The sequence below is a fragment of the Daucus carota genome, chromosome 3 (genome assembly GCF_001625215.2).
Source record: "Daucus carota subsp. sativus chromosome 3, DH1 v3.0, whole genome shotgun sequence".
NCBI classification, from domain to species: domain Eukaryota; kingdom Viridiplantae; phylum Streptophyta; class Magnoliopsida; order Apiales; family Apiaceae; genus Daucus; species Daucus carota.
The window spans coordinates 4,451,817-4,471,086 of record NC_030383.2 but is presented as its reverse complement, the minus strand read 5'-3'; the positions used below and the strand labels follow the sequence as shown (position 1 = coordinate 4,471,086).

The 19,270-nt window shown below is 35.0% G+C and overlaps 1 protein-coding gene across 1 annotated transcript; it reads right to left on the bottom strand.

Annotated features, from left to right (window-relative positions):
• Positions 1–2,152: 2,152 nt before the first annotated feature.
• Positions 2,153–7,039, bottom strand: LOC108210624 (uncharacterized). Its single transcript, XM_017381990.2, has 4 exons — positions 6,846–7,039; positions 3,890–4,490; positions 3,019–3,295; positions 2,153–2,426 (listed from the first exon to the last, which is right to left on the bottom strand). The coding sequence occupies exons 1-4, from the start codon at positions 6,916–6,918 to the stop codon at positions 2,376–2,378; spliced, it is 1,002 nt and encodes a 333-aa protein (XP_017237479.1). The 5' UTR covers positions 6,919–7,039; the 3' UTR covers positions 2,153–2,375.
• Between the last annotated feature and the right edge of the window lie 12,231 nt (positions 7,040–19,270).

The window sequence follows — 19,270 nt, the reverse complement described above, 5'->3', positions numbered from 1 at the left end:
ATTACAATGCTCTTCAAATTTCAATTTAAGAGCCACTATAAAGAGGCTATTGGAGATGCTCTAAGTATGGTTAGAGTGTGGGTTTTTGAAGAGGTTGGTTATATTTTTTAATTTTGACATGTCAACTTACGATTTAGCTAAATGCTTTTTGTGGTTGAAGATGATCTTATATTTTCAATTTTAGCATATCTCAATTTTTATATTTAAAATATTTTTAAAATCAATAAATTTTCGTAATATAAAATTTAATTTCATCACTATCTTCATCGGCTTCATTCGGTATCTCATGTTGCAGACCTCAAATATATATAGTCAAGTGTACAACACACGCTCGAAAAGGGTAAATCAAAAGTTAAAACTACATGAAACCTGTTAACTTTATCTTTCAAGTGATTTAGAGTAGAAAAAAGAAAAACATTATCTTTCAAGTAGGGTTTGTACGGTTGAGGTGCAATCGGGATTATCGAAGAGAGAATCTCCTATATATCTACAACATTTACTTAGAAGATAAAAAATTTAAAAAAAAATGCCAAGTTAGGTCACTTTTGTAAAGTTGTTTTTAAAGCTTAAATAGTTGTTGTTGATAAGGGAATCAATCAATTTGGTGTTGGATTAGTAAGTAATTAAGATAATCTAGTTTTTTAAAAGGTGATATTATTGTCACCTTTTGTTTGAGGGAGAATAAGATTTTGGATGCTCGATGTACTTGGCTGTTAATCATGAATCAGAGAATAATTTTAGTTTCATCTCCTTTGTTGTGTGTATTGACTTTCATTGGTTAAGGAGTGTATTAAAAGTTGGTATAGTTAAATTATGTTTTGAGTATGAACCACATGGCTTTGCTCCTTGGATCTAGATGAGTTTTTTTTATTTAAGGTGGTGGTCAATACTGATGGCATAGCTTTATTGCTTGATTGAACTTTAAAATTATAACTGGGACATATTTAAGTTACTGTGTTTGCTAAATCATATTTTCTACGTCTCTCGTTTGTTTATTGTTTTGTTATTTGATATATTAAATTATATATGAACATAATTCATAAATTATTTTTTTGAAGTTCTTTTTTATATAAATTTTTCTATATTGAATTTTCATTCAAAGGTGAAAATTTTAAAATATTTAAAATTTTAATGAAAGTATATTTCAAAGGTGTGTTAAAAATATGTGTCAGTTCCATTTCTCCGATGTAATTTAGGCGGACAGATGGGGGTATTACGTATTAGTTTGTTTTATTTTTCCAAATTATTTTTGAAAGATTGATGATTCATATTTTGACAAATTTATGTAGAAGTATTATTAATAGTAAAAAAAGTATTATACATCCAAAATGAAAATAAAAGATACAAGATGAAGATTATATGCTGTGCTTATATTACTTTTTTTGTTGATCCTGGAACCGTAATTTTAGAACCGTATTCCCTGCACAACAGAAGTCTAAGCCCAAATTGAATTACGTAAGAACCAAATATGTCAGAATCGAGAACCATATGTTAAACACTAAACAGTTACGTAACTCTCTTGTCCGTATAAACTTGCAATAATACGAGTTGATGTTTCGGCTAATATTTCTTTTTGGCTATCATAAGTCGATCATTTTCTGATATTGCAATCAACAAATTGCTACAAGGATTACTTTTATGTCAGATTCAGAATATAAACTGGACCATTTAAAATTCGACATTTGACGTGATCCAAAAGGAATATGAATTTTGGATCCATCTGAGCACATCGATCCAAAAAAACTTCGACACAAATATGAGATGCAAGTTGGAAAAAACTGAGAACATATAACAAATTTCAGCATAAGCTAGTAAAATTAACACCACCCCTATGGCCGATGCTGGCAATGGTGATTGTGTAAAGACATGTTTTGTGTTGGTATCGAGTGCTAGATGTATTAGAAGACAGCTGGTCAGATTTGGATTCACCTGGTACTCACACAAGGTCAGGGTAATCAAATGTTACCAGCTGACTGGACAAGACTTGTATCACTTGATTCTCTTCACAACTCAAAGAAAGGTAGTATAAAGTTTAGAGGCTACACACCCTAATTTTGATGGGCATAAGAAGAAAAAGAGCCCATGAGAAATCTGAAATCATGACATATTAGCAAAAGCTTCTTAGAGAAGCCAAATAGAGACACGTAATAGGTAATTCTGAAAAAGCACAAGTGCTTTGGAGTAATTGTATAATATATATTTCTCTCCATCCCTCACATAGTAGGATCCAGAAAAAATGAAACAAAATCTAACATAAAGTACAATGAGAAATCTAAAGAACATTTAAAACAGCTAACAATCCTAGAAAGGAACCTCAAATAGGAATGAAGATAAGAATGAGTTGAGTGAGCCCTTCAGATGCTAAGGCATAGAATTCAGTAATTGTGAGAGTATTCAAAACTAAGGGGCTGCTGACAGAAAGGAGCCTGCAATGATTAAAAAAGAATATCAATCAACTGATAAACCTTATTTAACTCAAATTATTGAACCCAACACCTAGCGAATCAACACATCAAGTGTTTAATCCATTAAGTGGGAATAAGGTTCCCATTCCATACCACAAAATGTCTAATCCAAACACCAACACATGAGTTTGAGGTTCCAATTCCCGTTAACTGGGCTCATTAACCCTGAACCAAACACCTCCACAGTGATTTGTTGATCTTTTAAGGTCAATTTATATGATAATAAATTAAGCATAACTAAAAGCATATAGCCCAACAAAAGATATTTTACTGGTCCTTAATTTGCTGGTAATAGAGAGATCAAAAAATTTACTACTCACATACAACACTAAAATGTTACGCAGATAAACCTTCTACCCCAATCCTTATCCATTAAGCTCGTCTCAGATTGCTTTCTTTTTTTTTGTTACCTCAATTCTCATGATCCACATAAGGTAAATGGCTCAAACTTAACAAGATATCACCAAATCTCTTCCCTTTCCTTTTTAAAATTTGTTTTTTGCTACTTATCATCATGGAATCTTAATTTTAACATGGAGTAGAAAATAAATACCTGAAAAACAGCATGTGTAAACTGATCATATGGCTGTGGATACATCATGGCATGAGATGGCCACTGCATATAGACAGCATCTCGTGATGTCTGATTCAGTCCAATAGCACAGTAGGGGCTCATGACTGTATTACTATATCCAATGGAAGCTTGGGAGCTTGGCAACTGTCCCAACTGCGGCGTAGCAGAATCATAATGCAGATATGGAGGGTGGAAACTCTGCATATTGAAAGGTGCCAAGTTAAGGTTTTGAGTGTTAGGAACATTCCTGACATACCTGCATCCACCAATAATAATAAATCCTTTAGTCACATAAGCAATACAACTGAACTTACAGGGATCCACACTAGTCAAGATTCCACAATGCCTTATATTATAAAAGTACAACATATGCATCAAGCAGTTGGTCGATATGTAAACACGTCACCACATTTTGTGAACTTGTAGACGTGTAGTATATATATATTTAGAGCCGCGTAGATCATGAGATACTTCTCAACTAAGCAGAAATATGTAATATAAAAACATTTAGAGCTTTACTGAGTACTGACGCAGTTGCTAATGCTGCACTAGTGGTTATAACACTACATACGAGAATACAAGGATATAAGCATGAATGATGAGGTACAATTTGTATGTCCAATGAACATCTCCTATATTTAGCAAAAGAGCATTAAATGGCTACAACTATCCCACCTTAACATTCAATTTTATCAGGTACCAAAAGATACAGGACAAAGACTATCATATAGTTCATTCATAGACCATCATTTCAGAAATAAAGGACTGCAATAAGGACGAAAGGTATGCACATAGCATAAGCACACATTAATCTGCTTGACCATTTATATATCATATAGAGCATACATACCTGTTGTAGCTCCGATCATAATCTGGATCTGAACGATCCTTCTCCCTATCCCTAAAAATAGCCACACGCGAGGGAACACTACCATCCTTTGCGCTAAAGTTTCTATCCAAGTCACTTGCTTCACTTTCATCCACGACAGAATTTTCAATCTTTCTGTTTAGGGGGGACTGAGATACTGTGTCTTCCGACTCAGGACTATTAGGACCACTAAATATACGAGCTCTAGCCCTGTCATACTCTTCCTTTCTCTCTTCTACAGTTCTTGTGGAACTTCGTTTTTCCAACTCACTAGATCCATTCGAGGATTTGGGCCTTGGTCTTATGACAAACTTTTTCTGCTCAAGCTTGTCATTGTCTGATTGTTGAACTGGTACGTCTGACAAACAAACAGCGGGGTAACTACTATTAGCCAACCTTTTCACCACAATTTTCATTCCTTGCCCATCTAAGGAATAATCTTGAACCATAGTTAGTAGACCATAGTGTTGAGCAACACGATGTGCTGCAAGACGAAGGTAAGATGTTGGGAAATGTTGAAACTCAAACTGTTGTTGTTTAGAGTTTCGAAGGAAATTCTGAATATCAAGTTCCATCCGCAAGACTGTCAAAGGAAAAGAGATAATGTCAGTTCTACACTGCTACCGCATTTAATTTCAGGTTTATTATCTAATTTATCACTAGTTCCAAATGTATCATTTGAGTCGCTCGTTGCAAAATGACTCAACTTGGTCAGTAAGTTCAAATTTTGTACCAAGGAGATCATCTGTCAATGACTAAGTTGATACAAATTTCAAACTTTTAATGACCAAATTGATACAAATATTTAAATTAGTGACCAAGGTAGGTCACTTTTTGCTACGATTTCAATATTTAAATTGATACATTTGAACACGATGAATGATGAGTTTAATAATTAATTCTAATACTTATTGATAGGCTAATAATCATCAAATCAGACTTAAGAGGCGATCCAAACAGTTTCCTTAGCGGCCGATGAATTGATAATCCAGTTACTTGACACATTCAGAAGCTAAAAGAAACATACAAGTTTACAACAACAATTGGGATGATACAGCCATACAAAAAGCTAAGAATATCAAGCATCTAGGCTTGTAGATTAACTATGCTGACTTAATACAGTTTATACACAAATCTAAACGAATTCACATAGCTAGAATAGAACTTGTATGTGATAGCTGGATACGGTAAAAAAAAAACATATAAACCAGGGGAATTCAGGTATAAACTAAGTGCAAAGGCTAATCCCCACCCCCTTCCCATGACAAGGTTATGGTCAAGATCCTCCTCCCCCATCCCCTTGTACTTAAAACAGTAAGTAAACTATCAAAAAGTACATAGCAACAAATGATTCGTTCCACATCCTGACAAAAACTAGGAGGTTCAATTAAAACCCAAACTAAGCATATTTACAACATGATTACATGAACAAACATATTAAGAATCCATTTTTCACATAACCATGACATGTAATCATGCAAACTATTCATTTAATCACTATCGACATGTTTCACTGCTCTATACAATTACAATATATTATAGTGATCTAAGCGACACATTCCTTTGTTAGCACATAAGTATTCTTATTGATAAGGAAATAAGATGTTCTTCTTTAGAAATGTTCAAGCATAAGACTGTTTCCAGTAGGAACTTTCGGTTGATGATAGAATTGAAACTTCAAGTATTGGTAGCTATATTACTTTCGGTGAGGACGCCTTCAGACACTGAAACATTCTCAGAAGCTCTCTCTTTCTCTCTCTTTTTTCATTTTTATCTCAATTTAGTGATGGCATATGATTACTTCAAGAAATAAAATGGGTGTTTCACCAAATCACTAGCATCCAATACTTGCCATTTTTACCACAATACGTAGCATTTATAATTGCATATATCTTACCAAATAAACCAGAACATTGTCTTAGCAGAAAGTCAGAAACAAACCATGGAGTTGTGTGTTACTTTTTACTCAGCATCTTTTTTAAAACCAAAAAAGCTCGTGCTCTGCCATGGCAACCAGCTCTTATATGCGGGTCTTAGATTTCTTGATACGAGTGATGCATAACCAGGATAACACCTTTGGATACACTTTAGAAGTTAACTTAGGGGTATAGATACACATCATACGTGTGTGTCTGAATTTTATGTATTAAGTTGAAAATAATATACATCTCGTCGTAGGCTACACGTAGAATGGGGTGAAAACGCTCATTGCCCTCAGAATTTTTGTCATTGCTTCACATAAAGTCTGGTTCTAAAATCAAATAACATAATCGATTTAATATAAAGATATATTACCCATCTCACCAGAAACACTATCACAATATGAACCATTGTTTTTGTTTAATAAGTGATAAAACGATAAAGACTTGTACCCTATAAAGTATACTACTCTCTTCAAAATATCGGTCCAGTTTGCACAAATATTGTTTCAAATTAGTTGTCCACTTCTACTTTCAATCATCCAATATAATATTCCAAATAAGCTCCCAAGAGTACCTTATTCAATATTAACTCAATTTGCATACATTTATCCAATCAATGCTATTAAAACGGGTACTGACAGAAGTTTCTTATCAATATTACATTCCCTTAATATGCTTATTTCTCTAAAGTGAACTACTATTCTGACACGTAGAGAGAATTATACTAGCTTAAGGTCAAATCACTCGAATATTTTCTATTCGATTACTCGTAAACTCGTATAATTTAGACACCCGAAATCACCCGAAATCTTGCACAACAGCCGTTTATACCCCCATAATCAAACACAAAAATCCCCAAAACTTTGCGATAAATTACGCGATTCAAACCCTAAGCACTCAATTGACACACACAGAAACAAACAACAATATGTAACAATCGAAACCCTAATTATAACATCAACTCAATTAGATCTTTCGAGTGCAAACAAAAATAAATAAATAAAAAATGAGCATACTGGTGAGACGATGACGAGGGTTTTGAAGAGCCTCAACGAGGAAGGGATCGACGGAGGAGGCAGCAGTTTCCATGATTGTAGAGAGAGAAAGTCCCGTCAATCACTTTCTCTCTCTAGACTAGATACAGATACGAATCTGTGCAGTAGTATTAGATATTTGTAGCTCCGACGGGAACACATAAGGAGCAGGAGGTGCTGCATTATTCTTGAAACTTCCGATTTAAATCTTTGATTTTAAAATATTTTATTGTTTTTAAATTATATTTAGTTGAAAAAAATTGATATGTGAAAAAATACTCCGATATTTCTGGATCTCGACTTTTGTGTTCATTACTACTACCAGTATATAATTAAAAAATTATTAATCACAAAAATTATAATGAAATTGATTATTTTTATTTTAATTTTAAGGCTGTATGAACAGATTTTGGTTCATGTCTTACTGTATGTATGTATAAATAATTGAAAACAAATTTTTAAAATGATAATTTAATAGAAGAAATTTTCTTAACTTTCCTCTTTAATTTATCATTCAAAATTTAATATTATCCTTCTTATGGGGCTTAAAATTTACTAACTTTTATTAAAATTCATGATTACAATAATTGTTTTGATCAATAAGTATGTCATCCGGTTAATATTGAATAAACGATAAAAGATAATGAATATTATTATTATCATCATTATAAATTTATGTATTTTAGATAAAAGTTATTATATGATGGATATTATACGCTTGATGATATATTAAAGGTAGTAAAAAATTATAAGAAAATAATACTTAAAAAAAATTGTTATTATAAGTGTCGAAAGAGAGAAAAGTCACAGTCGTGGTGACTAAAGTTGAAATTATATTTCATACGTGTCATGATACGATTAATAAACTTGTCAAACTTATCATGATATGATTAATAAATTTTTCACGGTGACACACACACATATTTTTAGAGTGTTAGTATCAATGGATACATGTTTATTAAAAAAGAACAAAATTATAAAATGAAGACTTCACAGAATATGATAATTAGAAGAATGTATATTATTTAGATGTTGTACCATCAAAGATGAAAATCTATTTACAGTATGATTTAAACTAACTCACCTTGAGATTATTGATCAATCGCTTTTACTGAATCAAAGTATGAAAGGTAATTGACTAGTTATTCATCGAATCTAAATCTTTGAAATTTTTAAAACCGGTTTTCACTAAAATTCATGCAAAGAAGATACTGATATTATATCCTTTGGCACCACTGATTCCCACATTATTCTCGTATACTTATTTAAAAGCCATGTTACGAGTTAGAGCATCTCCAGCAGAGTACTAAATAGTTTCTCTAAATATATAATAAACAATTCAAATTCTAAGAAATAGGGATCCTATGTTGATTGAGAACTCCAACAATGATCCCTATTTGTGTTCCCTATTATTATTATAGTATTAAATTCAAATTTTTTTAACAAAAAAATAATAAGAAAAATATGGGAAAGAGTGTCCAAAAAGTAAGAGTTGAATATTTAATCATTAAAAAACAAATGAGGAATGAGTTAGGGGTTACTTATTTATGAGGAATAAAAAGTGGATTCTAAAGTTTAGGGAATGAGTAAAGATTCTGCTGGAGTGAATTTTTGTTCATATTCCTTAAATTTTTAGCTTAGGACATGATATAGGTAACGTGCTGAAGATGCTCTTAGTCGGCTAGCGTACAATAACATTTTCTAATAGTGTTTGAGAGTATTCGTATTGGGTAGAATGGCTTTCAAATATTATCTGCTCAAAACTTAATTCGAATTGGAAAATTGGATATAAATGCTACTCCATTTTCTTTGCGAGTAAATCTCAATTGTTATTAATACTAGCCTTTAATCCGTGCGAAGCACAGATGAGTATAAAATTCGTAATTTATTAATTATAATTTAAATTTTAATATCATCTTATTAATATTTTAGTATTAATGAATTAGATTTTAACCAGATTATATTTACCAATTGATTACATTTTTTGGATGACTACGAATTATACCAATATCGATTTATTATAATATAGTATTTAAATTATATATAAATTATATTTAAAAGACTAATGGTGGAGTTTTTTTATCTTGTATTACATGTGTTTGTAATTTGAACGGTATAAAATTCTTTAATATTGTAAGAGAAGAGAAGTCTACATGTGACCGAGTTGTAGTTATAAAGGAGATGACCAAACCAAAATTTTGTACGACTACAAATTAAACCTATATTGGCTTATTATATTATAGTATAGTATAGATGTATAAAAGTTAATACTAAAAAAAAACTGCCAAACAAAGAGTCGGAAGTGTTATCGAGTCGGTCTATTCACTATCTCAAGGATTCTCGTCTAAGTCTCCTCCCACTTATAGAGTAAGTCTCACAACTGAGAGGATGGATAAAGTAGCTATAATTTATACGAAAAATCATATTTTCTTCGATCAAATCTAAAAGGTTCAGGTTGTTCACATGAGTAAAGTTGAGATTTTTTTGTGTGAAAGAGTTGTTTCTGAAATTATACACCTAGAGGGGGGGTGAATAGGTGTTATGGCTAATATACCCGATTTTTATAAGTTACCGAATAATTAATCTGTCAATGACAGCCTGCTGTTAATTTCCAGAGTAAACTGTTAGCCTGCTAATAAGATAAATGCAATGCAGATAATGTAAAGCAGTATGCTAGCAACACCGAGAATTTTAGCCAGGTTCGACCCCTAACCCTAATGGTCTACGTCCTGGTCCCCTACCAACTGGTAAGAGATTATATTATTAATCAATAATATCAACGATTACAAGATTCAATAATATAACTCCCTTTCTCCCTTGTTCCTGTTATCAGCCTGCTGAAACCCCTGAACCACGAACCAAAAGCCTACCAAGACCTATACTTCCCAAGTATATTCTTCTAGCTAACTAGTTCCCTTGTTCCCTTGTTTCACAAGCTCGATACACAGCAACAAAACATTACACCTTGAACAATACAATGAATAAGTGTAATACAACCGAAACTATGAACTCTCAATATAGATATATATGCAAATATAAGTACTAGAGCTCAATAAAAGATTTAGCAATGTAAAGAGTTGTATTTCAGAAAGCTTGGTGTGTTCTCCTTGTCCTCAAAACCGAAACCACACTCAAGTTTATATACATCATACCAACGGTCATAATCCAACAAACTTCCCAACGATCTTGGTAACAACCTCACGTTTAAATTTGAATTGAATGATGAACGTTTGAATGAAGTAAGATTACTGAGTAAAAGATGAGTCAAGTTTGAAATCATCTCAGTAAAGATAATTAAACTAAAAAACCGTTTGAACAAAGTAGGAGTTAGTTAAAGATAAATCGATTTGAAATAAGATCTCCTATTTGTTAGGAAAACGTTTTTGAACAAAACTCTTTATAAAACTGAGCTCTAATATTTATATCAGATATATATAAATATTAGAATCCTTACAAAGTCGTTTCCTATTAAATCTCCTTGAAAATAGACTTTGATCTTTATCCGATTGTTTCTCTGTTCACGCTGTAAGCCTGCTGATAGCTTGTAAATAACCCTGTAAGCTTGCTGACAGCTATAATCATGCTAACATCCTGAAATACTGTTAGTCCGCATAAACAACCTTTGATAGCATGCTAACACATATCAGTTTCATGTTATTAGCTTGCTGTTAGTGTCATCATCAAAACCTTGAGAGTATCAATCTCCCCCTTTTTGATGATTACACTATATTAGGAAAAGTAATAAACTCCCCCTAAATATAGCAATCTAATATCACTAAACTTTCACAATTATCACAGAGAATAAAATCTAGCAGATATATCTAATTCACAGATATGCAAAATTTAACACAGAAACAATTAATCAAAGCAAATTGCATAAATATTTCAAATAATCCTAACCAGGATAAACCACCTGGTATCCAACAAAATTATCCAAACAAAACAAACCAAGTTAACTCAGGATAAACCACCTGAGACCAGCAAATTCAAATCCAAACCAACACAAAACAAACTTAGTCTTAGAAACAAACAAACTTAGGGCCAATAATGTACTTAAGCAGATAAACACTTAAGTAAAGTCTTATTTTCCTAATTTCCTCCCCCTTAATCATTAAAAAGGTTAGAAAATCAGGTTCCAGGCTTGTCCTGTGCATCCTTCTCCAGTCCATACTTCTTGGCCAGTTCTGCCGCAATCGCGTTCCTAGCCAGCATCTCTTCCCCTGCAGCAGCATACTTGGAGTCTGTTCCAGCAGCTTCCTTGAGCGCATCCATACATGATCTCTGCCGTGGACTATCAGTAGCATCATCCTCTGAAGTGAAAGTGGCCTTGACATCAGAAGAACCACCTGACCCATACATCCGCTTGCAGAGTTCATAAGCAAAACTTCCAGAGCTGCATTTTTCAGAAGCAGTGGAAGTCCTAGCCCCAAACACCATATCCTTCCAGAAAGCAAACTGAGAATTTAACTCAGTCATTTTCTCAGACAACTGCTTCTGCCCTTCCACCAGCTGCTGATGATTAGTACGAAGCTCTTCCATATATTCCTGAATCTCTTGTGCAGAGATTCCCAAATCAACAACGTTCACAGATTGTGTAGGAGGTGGAGGTGGAGGAATTTCAACAGCTACTAAATTCCCATCTTTATCCAATTTCAAATTGGATTGACCTAAAAACTTAACATCCAAAAACTCCTTAGCAACAACCGCTTCCTCATCAACAAAAGAAACACCAAACCACTCGAAAACCCGAGTCAACAACAGACCGTATGGTAAACCACCTGTGGATTTACCCTCAACAGAATCCAACATATTCTTCAAAATTAAATCACTCAGATCAAATTTGCGACCACCCATCAACATAGCAACCACAACAATATCTTGAGAAGATAAATTGGAACGAGTTCCCAAACGTGGACTAACATTCTCAATAGACAGCTTAAATAAAGCTTGTGCCAGTGGGAGCAATTGTGTAGTAGACGGATAAGCATTTTCAGAAACTATTTCAGACCCAGTGATTAATTTTAACTGATCTGAATGAGCAAAACCTTCAATATCCTTAGGACCTCTTTTAGTATGTATAGACAGAGTAGATGGTGGACATTTAAGTATAGCCCCCAAAAACATAGAGGAGAGACAAATCTTCACATCAGACACATACGACACATACTGATCAGATCCAACCAACTGTAGATTCGCATAAAATTCTCTAACTAATGCAGGATAGCAAGTTTTAGGCAAATCCACTAAAAACGATTGAAACCCTAAATCCTCAAAAAGCTTAACTATACCACAAGAGTACAAAGCTTTTCCAGATAGAGGCTTACCCAAAATAACCTTGCGACCGGCAAGACCTCGGACAGCCAACATCTCCGATTTGGGCTTTTTCTGAGTGGATTCAACCCCGACCTCATCTCGATTCACTCCAGATAACTCGTCACCACTATCAACAGTCACCAGCTCATCCTCGTCTTCGTCAATCAACTTGCGCTTTTGCGATATCGGAGTAGGGGTGTGAGCCTTGACATTTGCACGAGTCTTCTTCCTCATCGCTAGTCTCAAACCGATTGATGCAATTGTGATTACAGAGAGTTTTCGGAGTAGGTGAGATAAAACCCTAGCGTCTCGGGGAGGGTTGTATATGTAGTTGAAGAGGCGTGGAGAGAGTATGTATTTCAAAACTCTTTTAACGATTATCAGGGGAGTATTTTTAGGAATAAAATTAAACGAAGTGATATTCCTAAAACAATTCATGTTAATCTATTTGCTCCCGAAAGATTTAAAGCAAATAACAACTTATCACTTATCACATCTATATATATATCCAGTGTAACATATTTGAATTTTAAAAAATCTATCATAAATTGCACAGATAAGCACAAACTCACGTATCAAAATTCAACACAAAAATTCATCAGTCTAAGCACACAACGGTAATGTCATTTAAGTTCACATATCTCAAATAACCACTTAAACTGACCGGCATGCAAAATAAATAAAAGTTATATAAGATGCTAGGAGTAAGCTGATAGTACCCGGACCATGCTTAAGAGCCTGCTGACTGCACATCACACATACCCAATTCCCTTCTCAGCACGACATAACGTTCTTCAGGAAGAGGTTTTGTGAAGATGTCAGCTAGCTGATCTGCTGTAGCCACAAATATTAGCTTGACAGCACCCTTTGCAACATTATCTCTCAGAAAATGATGTCGAACATCAATATGCTTTGTCCTTGAATGATTGACTGGATTTTCTGAAATGTTGATTGTACTTGTGTTGTCACAAAAGATAGGAGTTTGCTTGCATTTGATTCCAAAGTCCTTCAATTGTTGTCTCATCCATAGCATTTGAGAGCAACAGCTACCAGCTGCTAAATACTCCCCCTCAGCCGTAGATAGAGCAACTGAAGTTTGCTTCTTGCTTAACCAAGAAACTAAGCTTTGACCCAAAAATGCACAAACACCACTTGTACTTTTTCTATCAGTTTGACTACCTGCATAATCTGCATCACTATACCCAACAAGATCAAAAGCATTTGTGATAGGATAGAATAAGCCCAAAGTAATGGTTCCACTTAAATATTTAAATATTCTTTTAACAGCTTGTAAGTGAGAATCCTTTGGTTTTGCTTGAAATCTAGCACAAACACAAACACTATACATAATATCAGGTCTAGAGGCTGTAAGATAAAGTAAACTTCCAATCATACCTCTATACGTTCGAATATCAACATCTTTACCATTTTCATCTGCTGTCAGCTTGCTGACAACACTCATTGGTGTTGATTTCGCCTTGATATTCTCATATCCAAATCTTTTGAGTAGATTCTTGATATACTTGGATTGATGCACATAAATTCCTTCTGGAGTTTGCTTAATTTGGAGTCCCAAGAAATAATTGAGCTCTCCCATCATGCTCATGTCAAACTCACTATGCATGCACTTTGAAAACCACTTACACAAAGAATCATTAGTGGATCCAAATATAATATCATCTACATATATTTGAACAACTAATATATCTTGACCTTTAATAATAGTAAACAAAGTAGGATCAATTTTACCTCTAATGAAACCATTTTTGATCAAAAATTCACTTAACCTTTCATACCATGATCGAGGTGCTTGCCTTAATCCATAAAGTGCCTTCTTGAGCTTGTAGACACGGTTAGGATATTTTTCATCCTCGAATCCTGGTGGTTGCTTGACATAGACTTCTTCCTTTAGATATCCATTTAAGAATGCACTTTTGACGTCCATTTGATGTAGCTTGAACTTCTTGTAGCATGCAAATGACAATAGCATCCTAATAGATTCCAATCTTGCAACCGGAGCATATGTTTGATCAAAATCAATCCCTTCTTGTTGATTGTATCCTTGTGCAACAAGTCTAGCTTTGTTCCGAGTGATAGTACCAAATTCATCAACTTTATTCTTGAACACCCATTTGGTTCCAACAATTGAAGCATCCTCTGGTGGATCTACAAGTTCCCAAACATCACATCTTTCGAATTGGTTGAGTTCTTCTTGCATTGCCATGATCCAATTTTCATCTTGTAAAGCTTCTTGAACATTCTTTGGTTCCTCTTGAGCTATGAAGGCAGCATAAGCACAAATGTTGGCTTGAGCTTTCCTTGTCTTGATTCCAGCTGATTTATCTCCAATGATCAACTGAGGAGGATGATTCTTCACTGTTCTAGTTGACTTTGGTAGATTATGTTGAGCTATGACCTCTTCATTCCTTTTAGTCTGCCTAGGAGGAGTCTTATCAACAACATTTTGGCTTGCTGATGAAGTTTGACCTCTGGATTCATCCAATGTGAGCTTAGACATCTTATCCAAAGTTTCTTCAAGAGATGGAGTGGATTCAGTAGCTTTATTGCCTTCTGAAGTTGTGGCAGTTGACTTGTCAGCTTGCTGATTTCCAGTTTCCTGCACTGTCAGCTTGCTGCCAGTACCTGTACCTGCACATTCTTCCTCATCCCTTGCAAGATCATCAGTAGACTCTTGAAATGAAACATCAATAGACTCTTCAACAGTATGTTTAGCAAGATTATACACTCTATAAGCACGACTTGTTAAAGAATAACCCAAAAATATAGCTTCATAAGATTTAGAGTCGAATTTACCATCCCTGTCAATGGTTTTGAGTACGAAGCACTTAGATCCAAAAACTTTGAAATAGCTGATGTTAGGCTTCTTTTTCCTTAGCAATTCATAAGGAGTCTTGTTGAGAATTGGCCTGATAAGCACTCTGTTAAGAACATAGCATGCTGTGTTGACAGCTTCTGCCCAGAAACTCCTTGGCAGCTTGCTCTCCTGCAGCAATGTCCTAGCTGTTTCTTGTAAGGACCTGTTCTTACGCTCTACAACTCCATTTTGCTGAGGTGTACGAGGTGCTGAGAACTCATGTGAGATTCCTCTTTCTTCACAATAAGTTATGAAGTCTTTTTGGAATTCCCCACCATGATCACTTCGAATACCTACAAGTCTTGTATCTAGCTTGTTCTCAAGCAACTTGATTAGTTTCTCAAATTCACTAAAAGCACAATCTTTAGTACGCAAGAATAATACCCAAGTGAATCTAGAATAATCATCAACAATAACAAAGGCATATTGTTTACCTCCAATACTCTTATAAGCTTCGGGACCAAAAAGATCCAAGTGAAGAAGCTCTAAAGGTTTAGAAGTAGATACCATTTTCTTTGCCTTATGTGGAGTCCTTGTTTGCTTTCCTAATTGACAAGCAGAACATGTCTCCAACTTGACATACTTAAGCTTTGGTAGTCCTCGAACAAGCTTCTTTGCTGACAGCTTGCTGAGATGATCCATATGAGCATGTCCAAGCCTTCTATGCCAAATTTCTGGATTATTATCCACAGCTGCTAAACACACACCTGCCTCCTGTTCTTCAAAGTTCAAAACATATATATTTCCTTCTCGTTTTGCAACTAGAGGAGTTTTGTTAGCACCAACAAGTATAGTACATTCATCCTTACCAAAGTTAACAATATGACCATCATCAAATAACTGACTTATACTAAGCAAGTTATAAGTAAGACCTTTAACATATTGTACCTTGTTAATAGAAATGATACTATTACCTATAGTTCCTTTGCCTAGAATAGGAAGAGTTTTGCTATCACCAATTGTGACACGACCACCCTTCTTCATCTTCAAGCTTAGAAACTGAGATTTGTCTCCACTCATGTGCCTAGTGCATCCACTATCCAATATCCATTGATTTGGCTTTACTTTAGACACGAGACAAACCTACAAAACAAACACAAACAACTCAACGTTTTGGTACCCAAATTTTGTTGGGTCCAGCAGTGTTAGTTGATACAACATATAGAACATTAAGATCAGATTTCTTGATCCACATTTGGACCACTTTAGAACTCTTCTTCCATGTTCTGCTGGTCTTATCAGCATACTGTCCCGGAGCTGTCTTCTGTCTGTTTCTGTTGTCAGCATACTGCCAGTGAGCTGACTTCCTTCCCCAGCTTGCTGATTGAGTATTCTTCATTGGACAATTATTAGCAAGATGGCCCTTCTTTCCACACTTGTGACAAGTCACCCAAGGCATGGCATAATTGTATGGAATGCCATTTTTCCCTTCATATCTCATTGATGATGTGGATGTAGAAGCTGCACCAATGCCTCCTTTGTCATGAGAACCTTTAGCTTGTTTCAATATAGATTTGAGACTTTCTTCTCCTTGAACAAACTTTCCCATGGCTTTCTGAAGATCTTTGACTTCTTGTTCCAATGACTTGATCTTTTCAGCTTGAATAGAGATTTCGGCTAAGCTTTGGGATTTGCTTAACTCGAATGCCTCCAAGCTTGCATCCTTAGATTTAAGATCTGCTCTCAGCGAGCTGAGTTCCTTCATGAGTGTATCATTCCTTCTTTGGATTTGCATGTTGTTCCCTTCAAGTTGTGAGATTTGTTCCTTGAGGGTAGCAATGATTCCACTGCTTGCCTTGGCACTCTTTTCATTTAAGAAATCACCTATGACTTTCTTCAAGTGAACATTTTCTTTCTCGAGCTCATAATTCTCATTCTTTAGATCAATGAGTTCCATTATTGATAAACAATTCTTATCCTGCATGGTTAGTTCACAAGTAGTTGTATCAATAGTATGTAATTCAGAATTAATAGAATGTACCTCACTATTAGTCTCTGAATCCGAATCGGTTGTATCAATTGAGCCATCGAGACCAACAAGAGCCAAATTCACCATCTCATCACTAGAATCATCAGAAGCTGACTCATCTTCATCATCACTCCAAGTTAGAAGTGCTTTGGATTTCTTTTTATTTTTATAATCAGCTTGCTGTCTAGGCGGCTTTGACTTGTTTTTCAGCTTGTAGCAATCCCTTTTGAAATGCCCTTTCTTGCCACATTCGAAACATGCATCATCCTTTGGATCTTTCTTTGCACCAAACGCTTTGCCCTTTTCTCGCTTCATTTTGTTTTTCTTTTCAATCATTCTCTTGATTTTCCTGGACATAAGAGCTAGATCCTCATCTGATTCTGTTTCCTCATCTGTTTCCAGCTTGCTGACAGAGGAGTGCAGTGCAAGATTCTTCATTTTCTCTGTTGGCAGCTTGCTGCTTTCTGAGCTGTTAGCTTCAATCTTTGCTTCAAATTGTTCCAACTCAGCAAATATAGCCAGGTGATCCATAGTATCAATGTTGAGAGCTGACTCCAATGCTGTGACCTTGGCACCATATTCGAATGGAACGGCATTTAGAATATTCATGTTGATTTCCGATTGAGGAATCTTTTTGCCAAGTCGTTCAAGGCTGTTAAGAGTGACTTGGAATCTAGCTTGGCTTTCACGAATGGATTCTCCCTTCTTGATAGCGAAGCTTCCAAATTCTTTCATAAGCTTTCCGAGCTTGACTTTCTTTAATGCCTTTGAGCCTTCGTGATATGTCTCCAATGCATCCCAAATTTCTTTTGCAGATTTGAGAGAAGAGACCTTGTCATATTCAGCTTGATTCAGCCCATTGATTAATGTACTCCTTGCTTTTCCATTGGCAGCAACCTTTGATAGCTCGTCCGCTGTGAGAACATCAACGTCCTTGACTTTGCCATCGCTATCACGATATTCATAAGGACCTCTTTGCACCACTCTTTGCATTAGGGGATCTCTGGATAGATGAGCCTCCATTTGGCCTTTCCACCAATTGTAGTTGTCAGAACCCGTGAGGAGAGGAGCTCTAAAATCGGACTTTCCCTGAAAGTTATCAGCCATATCGATCGATACTATTCCTGTTACAGAAGTATTAGTACAAACCTCGCTCTGATACCAATTGAAATTATACACCTAGAGGGGGGGTGAATAGGTGTTATGGCTAATATACCCGATTTTTATAAGTTACCGAATAATTAATCTGTCAATGACAGCCTGCTGTTAATTTCCAGAGTAAACTGTTAGCCTGCTAATAAGATAAATGCAATGCAGATAATGTAAAGCAGTATGCTAGCAACACCGAGAATTTTAGCCAGGTTCGACCCCTAACCCTAATGGTCTACGTCCTGGTCCCCTACCAACTGGTAAGAGATTATATTATTAATCAATAATATCAACGATTACAAGATTCAATAATATAACTCCCTTTCTCCCTTGTTCCTGTTATCAGCCTGCTGAAACCCCTGAACCACGAACCAAAAGCCTACCAAGACCTATACTTCCCAAGTATATTCTTCTAGCTAACTAGTTCCCTTGTTCCCTTGTTTCACAAGCTCGATACACAGCAACAAAACATTACACCTTGAACAATACAATGAATAAGTGTAATACAACCGAAACTATGAACTCTCAATATAGATATATATGCAAATATAAGTACTAGAGCTCAATAAAAGATTTAGCAATGTAAAGAGTTGTATTTCAGAAAGCTTGGTGTGTTCTCCTTGTCCTCAAAACCGAAACCACACTCAAGTTTATATACATCATACCAACGGTCATAATCCAACAAACTTCCCAACGATCTTGGTAACAACCTCACGTTTAAATTTGAATTGAATGATGAACGTTTGAATGAAGTAAGATTACTGAGTAAAAGATGAGTCAAGTTTGAAATCATCTCAGTAAAGATAATTAAACTAAAAAACCGTTTGAACAAAGTAGGAGTTAGTTAAAGATAAATCGATTTGAAATAAGATCTCCTATTTGTTAGGAAAACGTTTTTGAACAAAACTCTTTATAAAACTGAGCTCTAATATTTATATCAGATATATATAAATATTAGAATCCTTACAAAGTCGTTTCCTATTAAATCTCCTTGAAAATAGACTTTGATCTTTATCCGATTGTTTCTCTGTTCACGCTGTAAGCCTGCTGATAGCTTGTAAATAACCCTGTAAGCTTGCTGACAGCTATAATCATGCTAAC

Bases quoted from the DNA above. Each gene is read 5' to 3' on its own strand.
- LOC108210624 (XM_017381990.2), bottom strand. From the start codon at position 6,918: ATGGAAACTGCTGCCTCCTCCGTCGATCCCTTCCTCGTTGAGGCTCTT. The intron at 4,491-6,845 runs GTATGCTCATTT...TTCCTTTGACAG, and splicing joins CCCTCGTCATCGTCTCACCA to TCTTGCGGATGGAACTTGAT. The intron at 3,296-3,889 runs GTATGTATGCTC...TGGTGGATGCAG, and splicing joins TATGATCGGAGCTACAACAG to GTATGTCAGGAATGTTCCTA.